Raw genomic sequence first — 20,886 nt, forward strand, 5'->3', positions numbered from 1 at the left:
CCATTTTTTATTTGTTTGCCCCACAGTGCAAAGAATAATTTAAAAGAATTGAATTTCACTATTGTTAACTTCTTAGTATTAGATTAACTTTATTTGTATACTTAGAAGCGAGGATACTCTATCGTGATTGTGCAGTACGCTGTCAGTCTGTACTGCTAGTTCTTATTCTCTTTCTTTTGACCCGATATTGTATCTTTGTAATGGAATATACGAGGACATTATGCCGGGGTAGAAATTGTCGTCCATATAGGTTGCTATTTCCCCTCCTGTCATTCATCCAGTAGGAGAGGGTGGGGGTCCTTATTTTAGTCAACTACAAGTTTCACTTTGTTAGAATACATGATAATCTGGTGTAAGATCCAAGTATTAATAATTCCATTTAAATTAATTTATTTATTAAATTAGAACAAAGTGAATAAATGAATATGAGAGACATGATAGTTTTTTTCTTGTATTTATCAACTTTGGTTTTTTATGCATTTGGACAAGAGGTAAATAAACTTTTTAACTATATACACAAAACAGAGCAGTTGGAATGCCCAAAACAGGCGCAACTCATTAGAATGCACAGTTAGGACTTCCAGACAAAGGTTGTGCAATCAAAGAGTAAATGGTTGTTACTGAACCTAATCCACCAGAGATCGGTTTTTAATAAATGCCGCGTTTTTTCGACAATTTTTTAGACATTGATTGATTGAACGAAGACGATGGGAGAGTATACAACATAAGAATTTAAAATTTTAAAATTGTTATTTTAGCCATACAACTTAAATCCATTTTCGCTGCATATTTATCAATGCATCTTTTTAGATCTGTATTAGACATTATACAAATGGCCAAAATAATAATTTTAAAATTTTGAATACTTTAGTTGTATACTCTGCTAAAAACCTTATTCCATCTTGAAGATCAATGCCCCGTACGATTTTAACAGAGTATACAAAACTTGAAAATTCAAAATTTTAAATTATTATTTTAGCCATTTGTATAATGTCTAACACAGCTCTAAAAAGACGCATTAATAAATATGCAGCGAAAATGGATTTAAGTTGTATTAGATATTATACAAATGGCTAAAATAATAATTTTAAAATTTTGAATTCTTATGTTGTATACTCTCCCATCGTCTTCGTTCAATCAATCAATGTCTAAAAAATTGTCGAAAAAACGCGGCATTTATTAAAAACCGATCTCAGGTGTTTGTAAAGAAAGAGGTGACACATAAACACCTTATCCAAATAGACCTAATGAAAATAAGAAATTTAAATTTAAAATCCCAATAAAAATTAATATTGGTTTTATTCTTTTTGAAGTGTTTTAAATGATATATTTCAACTTTAGGAAAAGATATCATACATATTAAAATAAAAGTCATGAACATTCTACATATATATAAAGTTACTGTGTAATCCTAATTACTATTTTAATACAACACAAAATATTAAATAGCAAAATTGTTAAAATAATGAGTTATTATACAGGTTGATAAGTTAATGACATACATATATGTCTTTAAAGAAAAGGATTAATTCCTTCTCATTGTTAAAAATAGATAAGATACCCACAGTCCCACAGTGGGAAAAAACATTGGACACAATGTTATAATATAGTTAAAAATCATGATAGCACATATAATGCAAAAGTAGATAAAACAGTGAATAATATAATCACAACTTTAATGATAAAACATCATTAATATTCAACTGTTAGGTGTGTTATGTAGATTGATAATATTTCGATTCACAGATAAATTTTATACTTTGTAGTCTGATACAGTTTTACTTAATATCTTAGATAGATATTCACTAAATTGAAACATTGATTGAAGAGGTATAAACCATTGCTTTGCTATTGCTTCTATTTACAGTTTGTACAATGCTGTTTTCATCTGTCATACTATTTTGGCGGAAAATTTAAATTGAAGATGCCAGAAACGATAACATGTCGTCTGCAGCTCGACGAACCACATCCAATAAAGGATGCCTTTAACTCATTTTAATAACTGGTAGAAACCAACAGCCTGAGCAATAGCCAGAGGATAAACATTGAGCAGCAACCAACAAATCTGATCCTCAGCATGATTTGTTTAGTTCCGAGATATTCCCATTGTGCATGTGTGGTGTGTAAAACAGCGGTCACCTGTGTCACCTTACATCTTGGGGATGAGGAGAAGGAAGGGGTGAAGGACCAGATCGGATCGTATAACAAGCGCATATTATAACTTGACTGTTTTTTTTGCAGAAGAAAAAAAAAAAAAGGTGGCTTCACTGTTTTCGATGAAGAAGGCAGATTTATTTTTGATGGTTTTGATGTTAACAACACATGAATTAGTATGGGTACCCATACAATTTTCAACCCATGTTTTCGAAGAGCTGACTGTAAGGGTAAGATTGAAAAAATTCAATCTACACAGGATTGAATATGAAGACGTCTGCTCGCCTCCATTGTCTGTTTGCTACTGATGGTTTTATTCTTATTCTAACTTATTTTTGATACTACTTCAAAAACCGTTTACATCAATGATAACCAACATTATAAAACAAAATTGAAAATACGTGGAATTTACGCTTGTTTCTCATTTTACTTTAAGTTAGGTTATATTAGGTACTGAGTATCCACATAGGGTTATGGCCCCACAGGGATTAGGCATACGAAAAAAACCACCCTTGCTATCAATTCTTTTCAAAAATAGGGAAATTGAGGGTTTCAGTGCTCAACAGACACTTTAAGGAAAATCACCAAAAAGTTTGGGTATAGTCCCTTTCGTGGCAACGCACCTTAAGGGGCGATTCTTCGTATTTTTTACAGTAGCTTTTCTCCTCTTTCTAGCCGCTGCGTGGGGCTCTAACCCTGCGGGGCCAATTGCCTAACCCTGTGGGGAAATCACCTAACCCAATATAACTATAAAAAGCCATTTTAAAAATACGACGAATCGCCCCTTAAGGGGCGTTGCCACGAAAGGGACTATTCCCAAATGTTTTAACAGGAATGTGGAAAAGTCAAGATATGCAGTAAGCAGAAATGTATTATGAATGGCACAGACGCTGACCCTGGCGAGTTCATTTGGATGGTAGGCATTCTTTACTACTGTTAGGCCTCATATCCGGCTGATTTTAATACCTACAAAATGGTGTTTTATTATATAAAAAAATAAACTTATAAATTAAGTCTGTCTATACGTCCGTAAGTCTGACAATCTGTAATATTATTGATGTATTACTTATCGGCAAGAATTTTAGAAATAATGTACGGATTATATTGCCGGATATCCGGCAGGATAGTTTCAATATCCAGGTATCCGGCCCAACCATTTCTATTCAGGGAGGGATACCCGCGACTGTGGCGTAACACGTAGCTCATCCGTCTCGTTGTCGTGCATGTGACAGGTTCGAATATCAGTTCAACACTGCGTCATAACTTAAGACGTTAAAAATGTTTCCTACTGCTGCTATATCAGGTGCATGTCATCAATGGCTAGAGTAAAGGGGGTGTGCCTTGGCCTTAAACAAACGCAACTAATCACTATGCACATTTTGTTAGGACTTTCAGACAAAGGTCGTGTTTTAAAAGGAGCCAAGGTCGGCACCCCCAAATTCGTTTGGGGGTGGGGGGTAATCCCCACTTTATCCCCCCCCCCCCCTTGGACGTCCTTGGCCGAGATAATCACCTTTCCCCCGCCCTGTGTCTCACACACGGACGGACATTTGGAATTATAGAGTGGGTTTGCCACTAAAAAAAAGACTATATTCCTTTCTGATTTGCTTCGCCACTTTTGGATGTAATCATTTTGTTTTCAAAATGAATTAATAACATAGGTACATTTTGTTATTGAAGATGTTATACCTATGCCACAATGTGGTGGGTCTATAATTTCAAGGTAAACTACATTTTTACTTGTTGCTACAGGGTGACATGTTTTCATTTTTTTTCTCTGTCTTTTTGGGGAAAGGGATGGTTCGCATCCTTTTTTTTTTTGAATATGTTGTTAAAGTGATTAGGATGCAAGTACATTTCCATTGCAGAACATTTAGCTTAGTGCAAAAGAATATTCATTTATTTTTTTGAAGTCATAAATATTTATAAAGGAGAGGGGCGGGGTTTTTGTAGTTGTTAAAAATTGGAGGAATTTATAAAACAAAGGTTGTTGCAAATATAGGTATTAAATGATTAATGAAAATTAATAATTTATACTGATGAGTACCAATATTTCAAAAGAAAATTTGTGTCCAAAGGAAGTGCAGAATAAAACCAGCAGAATAGACCATGTACAACAATTTGATGTTCAGAATAGACTATGGAACAAGGATAATAACATCCATAATCCATTGAATTACCAATCATATGTTTAACTAGAGTTGGCTCGATATAAATATCTTGCTATTGGCTAGTTTTCTATGAGTACATATCTAAAGGGTGTGCAAAAAAAAATGCGGACCTTTTTAAAATTTAGATTGCGCGGCTTGTGTTCATAGTAGAAAAACGTTATGCATACCATTAGAAACGTTATGAAGTCTATTTTTTGAAAATATAAAAACGATTCCTATGCTACGTATAGTTTAGGAGCTATGTGGTAAAATGTCCCAGCTGGCTTAAAACTTGACTTGCGAGTAAATCATTAAAGATTAAATTAAAGGGTATGCAAATAAATATACGTATAGAGCTTATGACGGTTCTAACGATATACATAGCATTTTTCTACTATTCACACAAGCCGAGTAGTTTGAATTTTAAAAATGTCCGCATTTTTGCACACACTTTTTTTATCTTTAATGATTTACTCTCAAGTCAAGTTTTAAGTCAGTTGGGACATTCTTCTACGTAGCTCCTAAACTATAAGTAGCACAGTAATGGTTCTTATATTTCCACAAAATAGACTTCATAGCGGTTCTAATAGTATGCATAACGTTGTTCTACTATTAACACAAGCCGCGCAATTTGAATTTTGAAAAGGTCCGCAATTTTTTTTATACTTTAATCTTTAATGATTTACTCGTAAGTCAAGTTTTAAGGCTGTTGGGACATTTTACCACATCGCTCCTAAACTATACGTAGCAAGGAATCGTTTTTATATTTCCAAAAAATAGACTTCATTGCGGTTCTAATGGTATGCATAACATTTTTCTACTATGAACACAAGCCGCGCAATCTAAATTTTAAAAAGGTCCGCATTTTTTTTGCACACCCTTTATTTCTCAATAAATCAATTTTCCTCCCCCCCCCCATTACTATCTAAAAGAAAGAAGTAAATATTTAATAGTTTACTTGATTTTAAAAAGATTTTTTCAATTATATTTTTTTTTCACATTACCATCACAAAAGGGTTAATATGATTAAAATTTTAGTTTTAATATTTGAACACACAAAGGAAGTGTCGCCACAATCGAATTCTTTTCTTAAATTTATGAACGCATATTTTTTGTTTATTAACCCATTAGTGCCAAACCGGGCATTAAAACCCGGTTCCGAAAAATGGAAAAAAAACGGTTTCCGGCTTCATATATGTTCTTTTTTTGTAGTGTGTGTCTTTTAAAACTTCGAGCAACGTTTTTTTTTACCCGAAAACGGCGGCGCCTATAGCCGAAACACTAAATTTGAAATAAATCGCTTCGTATTATACTTGTAGCTCTATAGATTACATGAGGTTGTGTAGTTTTCAATTTCGGATCGTATCAAAGTTCTAAAAAGTGTTCATCTCACTTTTGGCGTTCAAAAATTACATTTTTCGATTTTTGGTCGAAATAACCGGGTTTTTACAGCAAAACCGGGTTTATGCCGGCGGAAACCGCCCAAAACGGGTAATAATGCCTGGTTGGTATTTATGGCCGAGCCGAACTGGGTTTTTTTGCAACTTTCCTGGGCAAGCCACTAGAGCAAAACAAAAAAATACGAATTCCGTTTTGACCATTATAAAGCTTCCCTGAAACTTTCAGCTCGATCGGCCCATAAAAGTGGCGCTCGGCACTAATGGGTTAAATACTTCAATGTAATTCAAATATCAACATGAAGTAAATAACTTAATTCATTCCATAAACAATTAGAATAAAGGTTTTATTGCTTTGGTCAATGAGAGTTAAATTAGGATTATTAGAGCACTAAGAGTATTAAACACTCTACTATTGGAAGACTCGAGCTCATTTAAAGATCTGTCATGGATCTTGATGCAATAAATAAGCCGTTTTATAAAAAATCTGTCGAAAATATTTCATAAGGAAAAAATATATAAAGTTGTCGCTCATTTAGGTATAGAATGAGAAGTAGAAAGAATAAGAATTAAAGATATTAGAAATAGGGAAAAAATAACGAAACCTTCAACAAATAACTATATGTCTTTTGTTGTATGTCAGACATACTGAAAATGTAAGCAGTAAAGAAAATCAAAAATATTTGAAAAATATTTTTTTTAAAATAAGGTTCTTGTCCATTCACCGATGAACACGAAAATCCCTTAAACTGAAAAGAGACACAAAATTTACTTAATGTATAGTAAAAATAAAGTTAAATTTTGATACTATTACTCATAAAAATTTGGAACTCGAATTTAAAACACTAAAAGATATATAAAAATTATTTTAAAAGTTAAAGCAGCTAAAAAGCAGTTTTAATTAAAGCAGTCTATCAGCCATGGATGTTACATATGTTGCATAATGCTGGGAATGTTGTTGAAAAAAAAGAGGTCTACCTTTAATAGCGATAGGGATTTCCCCCCATTTTATGTCTTACAGTCAGACAGACGTACATACATTTAGAATTGTAGAGTAGCTTTGCTCCTAAGACACATATTATTATTTAGAATGGTTGGGCTGGATATACAGCTGATTTCTAATGTCGGATATCCGGTATTTTGCCAGATATCGAACGTTGGCCAGATATCCGGCCAATACCGGATAACCGGCATTAAAAATCAGCGGGATATCCAGCATAAGAAATCAGCTGGATATCCGGTATCCATCCTAACCCTATTTTTTAGTAAATGGATCTTAAGTGCAGCTCACTGTTTTGTTCCACGTTATATGGATCTTATAAAATTAAGTAGGTATTTTTTTCAAATTAAACACAGAATTTAGGGGAAATAAAGTTGAAAGCACAGATATTTTTAGGTATCTATATGTAGGTAAATAAATATGTACATCTTTAAAAAAGTTAATCTATTTTTTTAAAAAATATTAAAAGGAGTAAAGGACACAAAACACTCTAAAAGCTGAGAAATTTACCCAAAAAGGAAGGATTCATAAAAATGTAGCCAAATGTACCCATGAATATAATAAATCAAAATTTAAAATCCTAATAAAATTAATGTGGATTACTTTTCTTATTTTTTACTCTGTGCAGTTTGAGTATAAAATTGATACCCCTTAAAAACAGTTTAATTAAAATTTACGTGTGATTGCCATTTGGGATGATTTAATGCATTTTAATATATTTCAAATATCATAGACAAATCAGACAAACTTGTTATACTAATAAAACGATGGGAGGAGATATCAATTGAAGAAGCAATGAAAAGCCCAGAACACAGAATTCAAATTGACAACGTAGTAGTTTATCCAAATTATATTGTAAGTTTTTTAAGATTTTACTGAGATAAATAAAAGATGTTTTGAGTCAAAAAATGTACATCTTAACCTTTATTTTCAAACAGCAAATAATTAGGATAAGTGATTTTCTATAATATAAAATCAAGGAGATAAAAAGGCTTTTATTTTGTATTATGTCCGTTATAAAAAAAAATCAGCAAAATAACTAATCTATATTGTATTATTTAGAAAGATATTAATAATATCAAGAATGATGTTGCACTTGTAAAAACAAAGACAGAGTTAATGCTTGATAATGTAAACCTTGGAAAAATCTGTTTACCATTTATTCACATTCCCTACATTCAAAGCCTAGAGGTAGGAGAAATGAGTGAGCTATCAGATAGCCCAGGTCTGAGATACCCAGTAATAGGGGATTTAAAATTTCACACCTCATTTTAAAGGTTTCAAGGCTAATTATTGGGGTTGAACACCCTGAATAGCGCTCATAAGCGTTATAAGATTATTAGATAGAATTTTTTAAAATGTGTTGTGTTATTGAATAATGTTAATAACATAACAAATATGTTTTTAAAAGAATGTTTTTGTTAGACAAAGCTTTATAATTTGAAATTTATGTTTTTTAGATGACTGTTGCCGGCTGGGGAAGATTAGAACCAAACCTGAAGAATCTTACCTATCCAAAATTACAAAAGCTTGAATTATCATATCTTCCAAATCAACAATGCCTACAAAAATGGACAAAAGTGGGAACGTTTAGAGGGAAGCAAATTCATAAGTCCGTCTTTTGTTCAACTTGCATGAGTGGTAAATCTCCGTATCACGGTATTGTTAATTTAGTGAAATATCAGAATGTGATAGGTTTAGGCCGGATATCTGGTTTTGCCGGATATCCGGCCATTTTCAATATCTGACCGGATACCGGATATTTTAATTATCCGGATACCAGTTATCAAGCTGATTTGTAAGGTCAGATATCCTGTTATTCGGCTGATTTCTAAGGCCAGATACCGGTAATTTGCCGGGTATCAGGCGTTGGCCATATATTTGGCCGGATACTGGATATTTGGCATTAGAAATCAGCCAGATATCCAGTATCCGGCCCAACCATAGAATGTGACAAGAAAACTCACAGCTTCACTTGTCACAACAGAGTATGTATTTTCTGTCTAGAATTGAACGGATCTTGGACAAAGTAGCTTCGGACAAAGTAGCTTCGGACAAAGTAGCTTCGGACAAAGTAGCTTCCGGACAAAGTAGCTTCCGGACAAAGTAGCTTCCGGACATTTACTTAAGAAAAGTAGCTTCCTTAGAAAAATAGAAAAAACCTCCTAAACGACAAACCTCCTAATGCGACATCTTTTAAGTAAAACCCCCTAAAAACTTTTCAAGTGATATCACATTTATTAAGTGTGAGGTAAGGGTCGATATTTTTAATGCAAGGTTGTATCGGGTTCGAAACCATGCCGTTGGGTAGCCAACACAGACTTTGGGACAACTGTCGGACGGATTTTTAAATTTCACCCTGTAGACAAAGTTATTCAAGAAAGAAATTTCGGTTTTGAATTTCGTCCCTGTGTGTTTTATCGCCATATTGGATTTTATTGTTCAACTTTTTTAACAGCAGTGGTGGATTTTATCCTTAAATTTGGAAGATTTTTTTATTTAATAACTTTTGAAAAATTTTAGGACGTTTTACTTAAGAAATGTCTACACAGAAAGAGAGACATAGAAAAAGGCATAAAGACAGACATAAAGACAGACCAATAGACAGACAAAATGACAGACAGACAGACAGAAAGGCGGACAGAAATTGTAAAAATTAAAAAAAATGTTAAAACAAATTTAAAATTATAAAAAAAAATCGCCGAACCCTTTTTAGTAAAATCCACGATCCACTTTTTGTTAAAATTGTTAAAGTTTTGTTTGCTTTCAATAAAATTAGAAGTTAATGTACATTAAACATTCTTACATAGGTTAGGTTAGGTTAGGTTATAGGCAAGGGGGCCGAGCGCCCGCGGCTAGGCAGGCCAGGGGGCCGAGCGCTGCGGCCATAACCTTTATTACTATTAGAAGCTACTTTTCTTAAGTAAATGTCCGGAAGCTACTTTGTCCGGAAGCTACTTTGTCCTGAAGCTACTTTGTCCGAAGCTACTTTGTCCGAAGCTACTTTGTCCGAAGCTACTTTGTCCAAGATCCAATTGAACAGAGATAAGTTCAGGTTTAATTTAAATTATAAACTTCTGTTTTTAAGAGTTCTTTACATATTTTTTTGTAATTTAAGGTGATTCTGGTGGGCCCATATTTCTTAAAGTTAATGGAAGATATGTCCAGGTAAAGATATTTGGTATCTACTGCAGTTCACGGTAAAATATTGCTGGTAACGAATATTGCCAAAGGCTGCTAGCTGCCAAACGGCTGAACGTACAGATCATACCCGCACAACATTTTAAGCGGTATAAGAAGGCCTACAAATAATCTGGAATAGCCAAGATCCAATGATACACAGAGAAAGCTTCACTGAAAAAAAACGCGTAAAATAGGCCTTTTTCGCGCATTTCTGTGCACTGCGAGAAAATTATGCATTATTGATTTATGGCTATTCCAGATTATTTGTAGGCCTTTTTATGCTGCTTAAAACAGTGTGTGGGCATGATCTGTACGTTCAGCCGTTTGGAATAGCCAAGATCCAATGATGCACAGAGAAAGCTTCACTGAAAAAAACGCGTAAAATAGGCCTTTTTCGCGCATTTCTGTGCACTGCGAGAAAATTATGCATTATTGATTTATGGCTATTCCAGATTATTTGTAGGCCTTTTTATGCTGCTTAAAACAGTGTGTGGGCATGATCTGTACGTTCAGCCGTTTGGCAGCTAGAAGCCTTTAATTCATAAATTTTTTGCAATATTCGTTACCAGCAATATTTTACTGTGAACTGCAGTAGATCCGATATTTGTATTTAAACACTGTTGTTAGCATTCATTGGATATAAAAGTATAAAATCTTGATAAAATATTTTGATTTAGACTGGGATTGTATCTATGGGGTATGAAAGTAAGTTTGGAATTGCACTGATTTTTTACTAAAACTTAATCTGGCAGTTGTGTCTCTAGCTATACAGTTGCCACTCCTCAAAGGGTATAAGTCTTTTTAGGCTAAGACAAGCTGAGCTACCTAAATTTGATGAATGTTTCACTTCAAAAAAACAAGGATGATAACATCCATAAAAGCAAAACGGTAGGACACAGGACATTAACACTTGTATAGTGTCAGAACTGAATAATCAGAATATAAATGTATAAAAGTTGAAGCAAAATTGTAAGTAAATTTTTTGAAAAACTGCTTGATACCGGATAATGTTTATGGACATACTTACATTTTTAGGACTTGATTATAGAGTTGCTTTACTTTTAACATTATATTTTGTTGTCCCAGGAATCAATATACCAAAAATCAGATCAAGTGGGTGATTATATCACATTAAAATTTGTTGTTAAAAAGTAAAAAAATCAAAGTGGACATACGGACAATATGGTTATGATTATAGAGTTGCTACGCTTTCTAAATCGTACCTAAATACTAAAGGAATCACCATAGAATAAGGAGGAATAGAAATGAAAACCCTAAATATTTCTGGGAAATTTGAAGGAATCTTTGACTTGCGCAGTAAAGACAATAATGCTAAAGTACAAATCACAATGACTAGTTGGACAAAACTAGAAGAGTTTAATTTGTATCAAAATCTAAAGTTAGATGTTTGTTTAAACTTCATGCTTTTAAATTTTGTGATGTGGTGTAACACACTTGAATCCAGAACATTCTTGTACAATTCTAATCGGAAGGTAATATTAAAGGAACCCTGCAAGAAATATCGAGCTTTAACTGCTTAAAGCCTGCCACGAGTAGACCCAATACCCAAAATTTGAAGCCTCCAGCTTCAATAACAAAAAAGTTACAGACATTTCAAAACGATTCTTTTAGTACAATGGAAATTTTGAAAGATTTTCATTGTACTAAAAGAAAATTTTAACATTAAATTACATCGTCTGGAAGCAAAATTAAAAGCTTATCTTTGTCAGAATTTTAGACTGCCAGTAACTGATAACATTATTGCAATAAAAACGCCCCTTTTTATAGTCAAAATGTCTTTTAAAAATTCGGTTTAAATTGCGTTTGAAAGCGTAAAATCATAGCGGGGAAAAATTAAACTAATGTAAGTAATACAGATGCTCAGCTGTGATTGGTTGTTCAGCGGACTTAGCATGGACTCAGGCTTCTGATTGGCTGGAAATCCTAGAGGCTGGCATTCTCACGCTACAGTACTCTTAATAAAACGCAATATAAACTTAATTTTTTTTAATGATTTTGACTATAAAGAAGAGTGTTTTTATTGTATAAACGTTTTCAGTTACTGGTATGCTAAGTTTCTGCCAAAAATAAGATTATAATTTTCTTTCTAGGCGACGTATTTTAATAATGAAAATTCTATTATTAGCAATGAAAAACTTTCAAAAGTTTCATAGTACTAAAAATATGATTTTGAAATGTCTATAACTTTTTTGTTTTTGATGCTGGAGGCTTCAAATTTTGAGTATTGGTTCTACTCATGGCAGTCTTTCAGCAGTTGAAGCGGTTTATTTCTTGCATGGTTCCTTTAAACCCATATAAAATAAATGTTTGACAGGGACAGTCCTCTGATACACACCTCTTATTGAAGTGAAGACAGCATTAGCTGCTTGGTCGTTTAAGACAAAAATGATAAGTTACTTGTACATTATGTAGTTTTAATTTTGGTAAGTACAATTGACCACATTTGTAATTTTTAAGGGTCAGCTAAATGGGTACAGCCCCTTCCTCCCCCCTCCCCCCCTTCCACAAGTCAATGTATGGATGTTTTTGCTATCATGTATAAAACAGCTGTTTAAAAACAAACATAAGAGCGCAACCTAGTTTTATAATATAAATACTGAGACCAATATATTTTGTAAATTTTCTTACATAATTATTTTTTTTTAAGGCTTAATATGCACATAAAATTCATTTTTCATCCATTGTGAATAGGGAAGAGAAAGCTGGATTCTTGGCTACATGGCTTTTAGTAAATTATTGGAAAGAAAATTATTTTGAATACTTTTTCTGAATAATTACTGAAATCATTTTATTTACTAACAGCCTTGTAGCCATTTTGGTCTTTTAAAAGTTCCAATTTTAATTCAGATTAGCCAGGCAGAATCTTCTACCTGGATTCTATTCTATACATAGAATAAGGAGGAATAGAAGGGAAAACCCTAAAAATTTCTGGGAAATTAGAAGGAATCTTTGACTTGCGCAGTAAAGACAATAATGCTAAAGTACAAATCACAATGACTAGTTGGACAAAATTTAATTTGTATCAAAATCTAATATATACTGTTAAAATATTTTTAATCTTCATGATTTAAAATTAAGTTTTGTAGTGTAACACGTTGGACTTTTGAACAATTTAGAATAATTCTCTGTTATCAGAAGATAAATATATATACCCATAAACATAAGTATCTAATTGAGACTAACACCTCTGATACACAACTCTTAAAGAAGTAAAGACAGCATTAGCTGCTTGGTCGTTTTAGACAAATATAAAAAGTTACTTAACAAAATGTTGTTTTAGTTTTGGTAGGTACAATTGATTACATTGGTAATTTTCAACAGTCAGTTAAATGGGTACAGCCCCTTCCTCCCCCCTCCCTCCCTACCACAAGTTAATGTATGGATGTAGTTACTATCATGTATAAATCAGCTGTTTAAAAACATACATAAGAGCGCAACCTAGTTTTATAATATAAATACTGAGACCAATAGTTTTTGTAAATTTTTTACATAATTAAATTTTTTAAGGCTTAAAATGCACATCAAATTCATTTTTAATCCATTGCGAATAGGGAAGAGAAATCTGAAAACTTGGCTACAAGGCTTTTAGTAAATTATTGCAAAAGGAATTTATTTTGAATATTTTTTCTGAATAATTACTGAATTCATGTTATTTACTAACAGCCTTATAGCCGTTTTGGTCTTTCTAATTTTCCAATTTTACTTCAGGCTAGCCAGGCAGAATCTTCTACCTGGATTCTATTCTATACTTTATCTTCTTTGATTCTATACTTTATCTTCTTTGGGAATCACCATTCAAAGTTTGAAATCGATAGGACAATTCTAACATGCCTAAATTAACAAAAAAAGCTACCCATTATGGACGGATCAACTCTAATTATAGAGCTTCGCTTTTAATATTCTTCAGATTATATTCAGCTTTACCCCAATCCCAATAATGGTGGTTTAAATGGCTATAATACAATTAATTAAAGCATTTTAAAAGCTTCAGGGTGGTTTTTCAAGTACAAAAGCCTTTGCTAGTTAGATATAATATAATTGGTTTCAGTTTAGGTGATGAGTAGGGTTGAGCCGGATATTCGGTTTGGCCGGATATCCGGCAATTTTCAATATCCGGCCGGATACCTGATATTGAAACTATCTGGATACCGGATATCTGGTTAATTTATTATGCCGGATATCTGGTAATTTGTCGGATATTGAACATTGGCCAGATATCCGGCCCAACCCTAGTAATGAGCAGGTTTGATTAAAAAGAAAATATAAGTAAATAAGGTTAGAATTTAGAATCTTGAAACAAGTAACATCTCCCACTGCAGATCTAGTAATAATATCTAATCAGAAGTATAAGTGCAATTCCAAAATATCAACAGATGATGGTTTACAAATCAATGCCAACGTGCCAGCTTTTCTTGATTGGATTGAGCAAACTATTGGAAGGTTAGAATTATTTCAAATTACTTATAACAAACAATTCTAAATCTGAATAATACTTCTTTGAAACCTTGTGGCTTTGTCCCTGGTCTCTGGAGGAATTGCTCCTTGACGGGGGGTGGGGGGGGGGGGGGGCTTTCCAAATTTGATTTTAGTTTTCAATGAATTACTTGTAGCGTGGAGTGGGAGGGGGGGCATTTCTCTTAGGGGTTTAACATAACCTAACACAAAATAGTCTTAAACCAGATTTCTTGAAAATTGTAATAACAGTCTAGACATTTATGCGATTTACTGGACAATACAAATAGCATAATCCTACTGTTTTTTTTTAAATTTTAGCAAGTTTGATTATAAAGAAATGTTGAAAAGACCTCCATCCTGGCAGACAACAACAAAAACTCCAACAACAACCACAACCAAGAAACCTTCTTTAGAACCAAATTCATCACCATCTTTGCAGTCACAATCAGTACCTTTTGTTATTTTAATGTTTATCTACTATGTGTTCTTAAAGTAGTAAATGTTATCATAAATATTACAAAATATTTTTTTAAAATGAAATATCTATCATACAGAGTAGAACGATGTCTGAATATTAAGAATCAAGCAACAGCTAAATCCACTGGGCTCTAATCTACTCTATAGATAGTGGTCCTGTGGTGGTTTTGTTGAGGGGGGAGAGAAACACCCCCACCCCCTATAAAATGACAACATCCATAAAAGCGAAGCTCTGAAACGGTTGGACAAACGAACATTAATACTTGTAGTGTGTCAGAACTGAAAATTCAGAAAATAAATGTATAAATGTCGAATCAAAATTTTAATTAGATTTGTTGAAAAACTGCTTAAATACAGGTGAATGTTTAAAAGGACATACTTACGTTTTCAGAACTTGATTAGAGAGATGGTTCGCTTTTAACATTGTACTTTGTTGTCCTAGGAATCAGTATTCCAAAAATCAAATTAATCAGATAATTTTATCACATACAAATTTGTTGTTAAAAAGGTTAAAAATCAACATGTTTAAAATGGACGTACGGACATTCTGGTAACGATTATAGAGTCGCTACGCTTTCTAAATCGTACCTAACTACTACAGGAATCACAAAGCAAAGTTTGAAATCGATAGGAAAATTCTAACATGCCTAAATTAATGAAAAAAGCTATCCGTTCCAGACGTACGGACTGTCCGACCCAGATTATAGAAAAGCTTCGCTTTTAAAAATAGTTTATTTGCAATTTATATTTTTTATTCTCAATAAGTATTGCATTGTGTTGTACATTAGTGTCCAAATTCAACGTGCTCAGTAAAGATAACATCCAAAAGAAGTGAAGCTCTAAGATATATTATACAAGCAATACCAACATACCGATGGAAACGAAAAAAAAATTTCGATAACATCTGAAAAATACCTCTAAATAATGATGTATTTCAGAGCATGGCTGATAGACTTAAGAACAAAGTGATTTGTAAAAAATTAGCCATCTAGCCTAGAAATATGACACGCCAGGCTGCAATTGAATCAAGATAAAAGTAAGCGCCGAGCTCTGGGACCTATGTATGGTGAAATTAGACATAAAACCATAATGATTCCAGGTAAAACCAAAAAATTTCAGCGGGATCTTTTTAAGAAAATTCGATTTGAAAATTTCAAGTACAATTTTCACCCACTAGGAGTTGCCGCATAATCATGACAAGAAAAGCAAAAAATTATTTATTTAAAATTTGATCAACTTTGCTTTTATAAAGTTCTTCATAAAACCACTTCTGAAGGGAGTTAATTAATAGCTATTTTTATCAGTTGCTTTGCTAAGGTCAAGAAAATTTAGCCTTAAATAAATCATATATAGAGAGGTTTTATGAAAGACTTCATAAAAGCAAAGTTGTTCAAAATTTTAAATAAATAATCTTTGCTTTTCTTGTCATGATTATACGGCAACTCCTAGTGGGTGAAAATTGAACCTGAAATTTTCAAATCTAGTTTTCTCAAAAAGATCCCGCTGAAATATTTTGGTTTTACCTGGAATCATCATGGTTTTATGTCTAATTTCACCATACATAGGTCCCAGAGCTCGGCACTTACTTTTGTCTTGATTTAATTGTAGCCTGGCGTGATGATGTTCTCTAGAGCATTAATGACCAAGATATTTATATAGCAGATGCGCAAAAATTTTTTTCATCAAATTATTGACAGACCGTATTGATGACAGACTTACGGGCCAAGTATATTATATGATGGATGCTCATTTATATAGAAATTTCAGCCATTTAACTTGAATAGCTGCAAAGAAAAGAGACAGAAGGACAGGCGGACATTTTGAATCAGAGAATAGCTTTTTTTTAGTACTAATAAAAGTGTGAATTACAAAAAGAAACGAAACTTCTGGTTAAATGCGCGCTTAGAAACATACGGGTTTTCAGGGTAACTTTTAATTTCCTTAAATCCAGGAATACAGGGATGTGACAATGAATATAAATTGCATTCTTTTAGTTGTCTTGGACTTTGGGTAATGAAAACAATGTAACTTATCTCATTTTATTTTAAAGATTTTGGGCAAATAAAATGTCTTAAAAAAGTTATCCTCAAAGATTATATAGAACCTTATGCTTTTGTTTAGCCCTTTACTTATTTCTGATCCAAGTTTGCCATAGCTAAATTATTGTGGTTTTATAATTATATCTTGTTTTGTAGATTATAATAATAATTATTACCCATTTTAACTTCTTCCTTCTTTTCTGAAAAAAAAAACATTTTATTTCTACTTACCATAAAATGAAGGTCAGTAACTCACACCTCTTCTGAAAAATAAAGTGGTTAAAAATACTAATTCATATTCTTTAATAGTATAAATGGTATGGGGGAAACATAAATCAATGTTTTCCCTATACATATGAATATTAAATTTACTTCATCTATCAGTAATGCTCAGACAGTCATATGATTTCTTTTGAAATATTATTTTAGCTTGTCTCATTTTCTAGATAGACACATGATTTTTTGGTTAAGGTTATCCCTGATTGTTGAGCATCTTCTCTATATTTCGAGGTCCATCAGTCTGTCAATAATTCTTTGATGGTCATTGAAAACATTTGATTATCTCAGCAGCTATTCTTGATAGACAGCTGATTTCTTGGTAAATAATTTTGTAATCATTAAGCATTTACTCTATCTCACTTGGTCTGTCAGTCTGATTGTAATGTTTTAGAGAACATCAGATTTCTATCAAATAAAAAGAGTATAAAATACTAACACTGGTTAATTGAAAAGAAATCGAGGAAATTTTATCAAATTATGCAGCTATATTGCTTTTTGTGTTTTCTACCATTATCATAGTTATCAATAGTAAAGTAATGGCATTAGAGTTTGGTATTGATGGGGTGATACTAAATAAAATCATTATTAAAAACATTAAAAAATACTTCTAATTTGATCTGTTTTAACCTAAACAACTAAAAGATTTGATGTTATATTAAATTTGTGTAATGAACGTAGTACTTTTAACCTAGAATGATTTAGACTCATCAATAGAAGCGTCAAAGTGACAAGAACAAGAACTATGCATAGCAATGTAAAAATAAATCATAATTTGCTCAAAAGTTAAATGGTAAAAAAAAATTTAATAGAACAAAAGTATTGCTTAATTTATCCCACTTACTCATGATACAAATTAGCCATTCATCAGTTTCTTCTTTGGCTTTGTTAGTTTTATGTAATGGTTTTCGACAAAATTACTAGAAATGCACAGGAATTGCGCAGCAGTCAAAAAAAAAGCCAAAGTTTATACAATTTTCCTGCATTTTAATTTTATACAACTCTTGAAACTAATTATTAACAAATGCAGTAATTCCTTTTTGATTATATTGATGTAAGAAAGACACTGTTTTGCATTTAAAATATTTTGCTCAAACAATTTCCTCACTATTTGATATAAACCATGAAATATGAAATATTTTTTTCTCATGTGAAACTTCTCAAGTTAATAAATAAGATCAGATATTGATGCCTAATTTCCGTCAAGTGTATGTAAGTTAAATTAAGCAACACTGAACACTGTACGAACAGCCTGCATTATAACTGAATAAATATGACAAATTTGGATTATTTTTCTGTGAATGACAATTTAAAAGTTTTTTACAATTTCATTTTTTTCTAATATTTCATTTCAATAAAACTTATTTTATTTTGCAGAAATGTGTCAATTTTTTCCATGGAAGTTTTATAATTAAACTGTTATTTATTTGGAATGGGTGTGTAGTAGAGTGCTTTAAAATGGCTGAGAGTAAAAATAGGGGAAACAAACTTGGGAGGGCAAATGGGGGTTTAGAATTTATAAATAAACATAATATGTCTAGATGGCCAATCTAACCCCAAAATTCGTCAAATTTAAAAAGAAAAGTTTAGCAGATACATGAGCAAAGAAATTTTAACACAATATAATTTAACTTAGCAAAGCTTTGTCCTCTGAAATGCGACTATATAGCTGACTCATAATGGGAATAAAATGGAAAATAACCACCCTTTCTCACTAAAATCTGTAACCTTTATCACCAACCATAAGTCCAGGTTGTTCCTCAACTGTTTTCCTATTAGCTGATTTAGATAGAGTTTCTCTATAGTATCTCTATTAATGTATATTAGGTTAGTATAAAAAGGGACAGCTAGGGAAATAATGTCCATTCTTCTACTGGCAGGGACACCAAAAAGACCTTACACCATGCAGCTCCAAATAAATGTAAGTTTTTAGTAATTTTTAGTAACAATACCAATGACTAATTATTTTGCTTTAGTTATGCTATTCGAGATCAAATAACTCGTTAATATACTTTACTTAGCTGCTGTTAGACATAGAATAGAATTTGTTGGTTAATAATGCTATTGGTGATATGTAGTTTCAAGATAAAGTATTTTCCTTTTTTTTATCTGGTCTGACTATTTTTTTGTTAATAAACCCTCTATTAGATTGATCTAATATTTTAATAATTTTTGATCTTTTGTGCTTTAACACTTCCCGAAGGATGTTAATTTTCATTCTGTTTAATTTAGATATGGCTGCTGCTGCTCGTAATACCAGCAACTGTGATGACAGCATCCTTGAGTTTGGTGGACCAGTGTGAGCCAGCAAGACAAGCAGGAGTTGATTTCACTACATTCTCTGAAATTGTGGCCCACAACATGCATTCTCTGTCAGTTGAAGACATCAACTACTTTTTTGATGAAAAGTTTCCTATCAACAACACTTTGCCAACAGTCAATTTTGATCTGACTGGTTCACCAGTTCTGCTCTTTGCTCCTTCACGCCCATCTGCATTCAAATTCCCTGGAGGAGCTGCAGTTGATTTTATTCTATCTAACAATGATCAACCTAATAAATTTGGTGCATCAGGATTGACAAATTTGGAGGAAATAATTCACCAGATGCATATGCTGGAGATGTGGCATATGGCCTCAAAGGTTTACAAAGATATAAAAAGCAAGAATATAGACATCAAAGAAGTCTGCCCATGCCTGGTTAATGAACAAGAAAATGGAATTCTAAATGAATTAAATAGAATTTCAAAGTTGTTCCAAAACTGGATTACTGCTCCAATTGTTGATGGTGAGAGAAGAATTCCAAGAAGGGTAGCAAGGGGTGTTACTTTTGGTCATGGTTATCCTCCTGAAAGAAATGTAAAAAAAGGAAAAAGAAGTACAGATCAATTTGATATGGTGGAGGAAACTACAAAAGATGAAGAAAATGTAAATCTTGAGGATTCTAGTGAGAAGCTTGTGTATCAAATGATAAATGGTGAAGAGTATCAGATTATTCCAGAACTCAAAGACTCCAAGACCTGGAATACCTACTGGAAGTCCAAATTATTTGTGCCGGAGAGTAAAGAAGTCAAAGAACAAAATATGTTTAACTTTGCAATGTACATGTTCTGCAAGATAAATTATGCGTAAAAATAAGTATCTCTGCAGCAGCTATGATGCTTAAAATTGTATTCAATATGTTTTTTTTTAAATTTCTTAAATGATACAAATAAAATTATAAATGTAATTTATTATTTTTGAAGTTTTTTTTCTGAAGTTGTAAAAAGGGGTGGGGATATGCAAATTTTATAGAAATAGTGGATTCTTTTAAGTCATTTTTGATTCTTATTTACTTTTAAAATATAAAACAAGGTGTAAGTAAGAATTTCGCAATATAAGATAGTAAAATTTTGTAAAAACTGTAGAATTAAATAGATCTTGTTCATAAACTTTTTAAAAAATACCTTTGAATTACCAAATGTTGAGGACAAATAAGTAAAAATGTAAAAAAGTACAAATATCAAGTCGACATAATGTCAGCTCTGACCACTTTAAGTTTAAACTAATAAACCCTTGAAATTACAGTTTAGATAGGTCACAGCCATTGCATATTCAATTCCAATCTACAATACAAAGTAGCTTGATGTCTGTCGGTCTGTCTGTCCGTCCCTTAAGATCTCGGTAACCACTGAACCGATTGGATTCTACTCTTCAGAGAATATTTCTACTGGTCCTGTGGTGGTTTTAGGCTTTTT

General features: G+C 32.4%; 2 protein-coding genes across 2 annotated transcripts; both read left to right on the forward strand.

Moving 5' to 3' along the window:
* The first annotated feature begins 85 nt into the window (after positions 1 to 85).
* On the forward strand, positions 86 to 14,874 carry LOC145313025 (chymotrypsinogen A-like). The gene is made up of 11 exons (XM_080152260.1): positions 86 to 491; positions 2,987 to 3,070; positions 3,816 to 3,877; positions 6,968 to 7,029; positions 7,435 to 7,556; positions 7,764 to 7,892; positions 8,162 to 8,360; positions 9,820 to 9,869; positions 10,562 to 10,589; positions 14,279 to 14,345; positions 14,679 to 14,874. Exons 1-11 carry the CDS (start codon positions 420 to 422, stop codon positions 14,854 to 14,856), a joined length of 1,053 nt encoding a protein of 350 aa, XP_080008386.1. The 5' UTR covers positions 86 to 419; the 3' UTR covers positions 14,857 to 14,874.
* A 4,147-nt stretch (positions 14,875 to 19,021) lies between these two features.
* Positions 19,022 to 20,347, forward strand: LOC145313026 (uncharacterized). Its single transcript, XM_080152261.1, has 2 exons — positions 19,022 to 19,073; positions 19,385 to 20,347. Exons 1-2 carry the CDS (start codon positions 19,056 to 19,058, stop codon positions 20,279 to 20,281), a joined length of 915 nt encoding a protein of 304 aa, XP_080008387.1. The 5' UTR covers positions 19,022 to 19,055; the 3' UTR covers positions 20,282 to 20,347.
* The last annotated feature ends 539 nt before the right edge of the window (positions 20,348 to 20,886 follow it).

The sequence above is a fragment of the Acartia tonsa genome, chromosome 3, assembly GCF_053477335.1.
Source record: "Acartia tonsa isolate MP-2025a chromosome 3, ASM5347733v1, whole genome shotgun sequence".
Lineage (NCBI taxonomy): Eukaryota > Metazoa > Arthropoda > Copepoda > Calanoida > Acartiidae > Acartia > Acartia tonsa.

Excerpts from the sequence above, each read along its gene's own strand:
- LOC145313025 (XM_080152260.1), top strand. The coding sequence starts at position 420 with ATGAATATGAGAGACATGATAGTTTTTTTCTTGTATTTATCAACTTTG. Across the intron at positions 7,030-7,434 it reads TATGGATCTTATAAAATTAA|ACAAATCAGACAAACTTGTT; the intron begins GTAGGTATTTTT and ends CAAATATCATAG. Across the intron at positions 14,346-14,678 it reads ATTGAGCAAACTATTGGAAG|CAAGTTTGATTATAAAGAAA; the intron begins GTTAGAATTATT and ends TTTAAATTTTAG.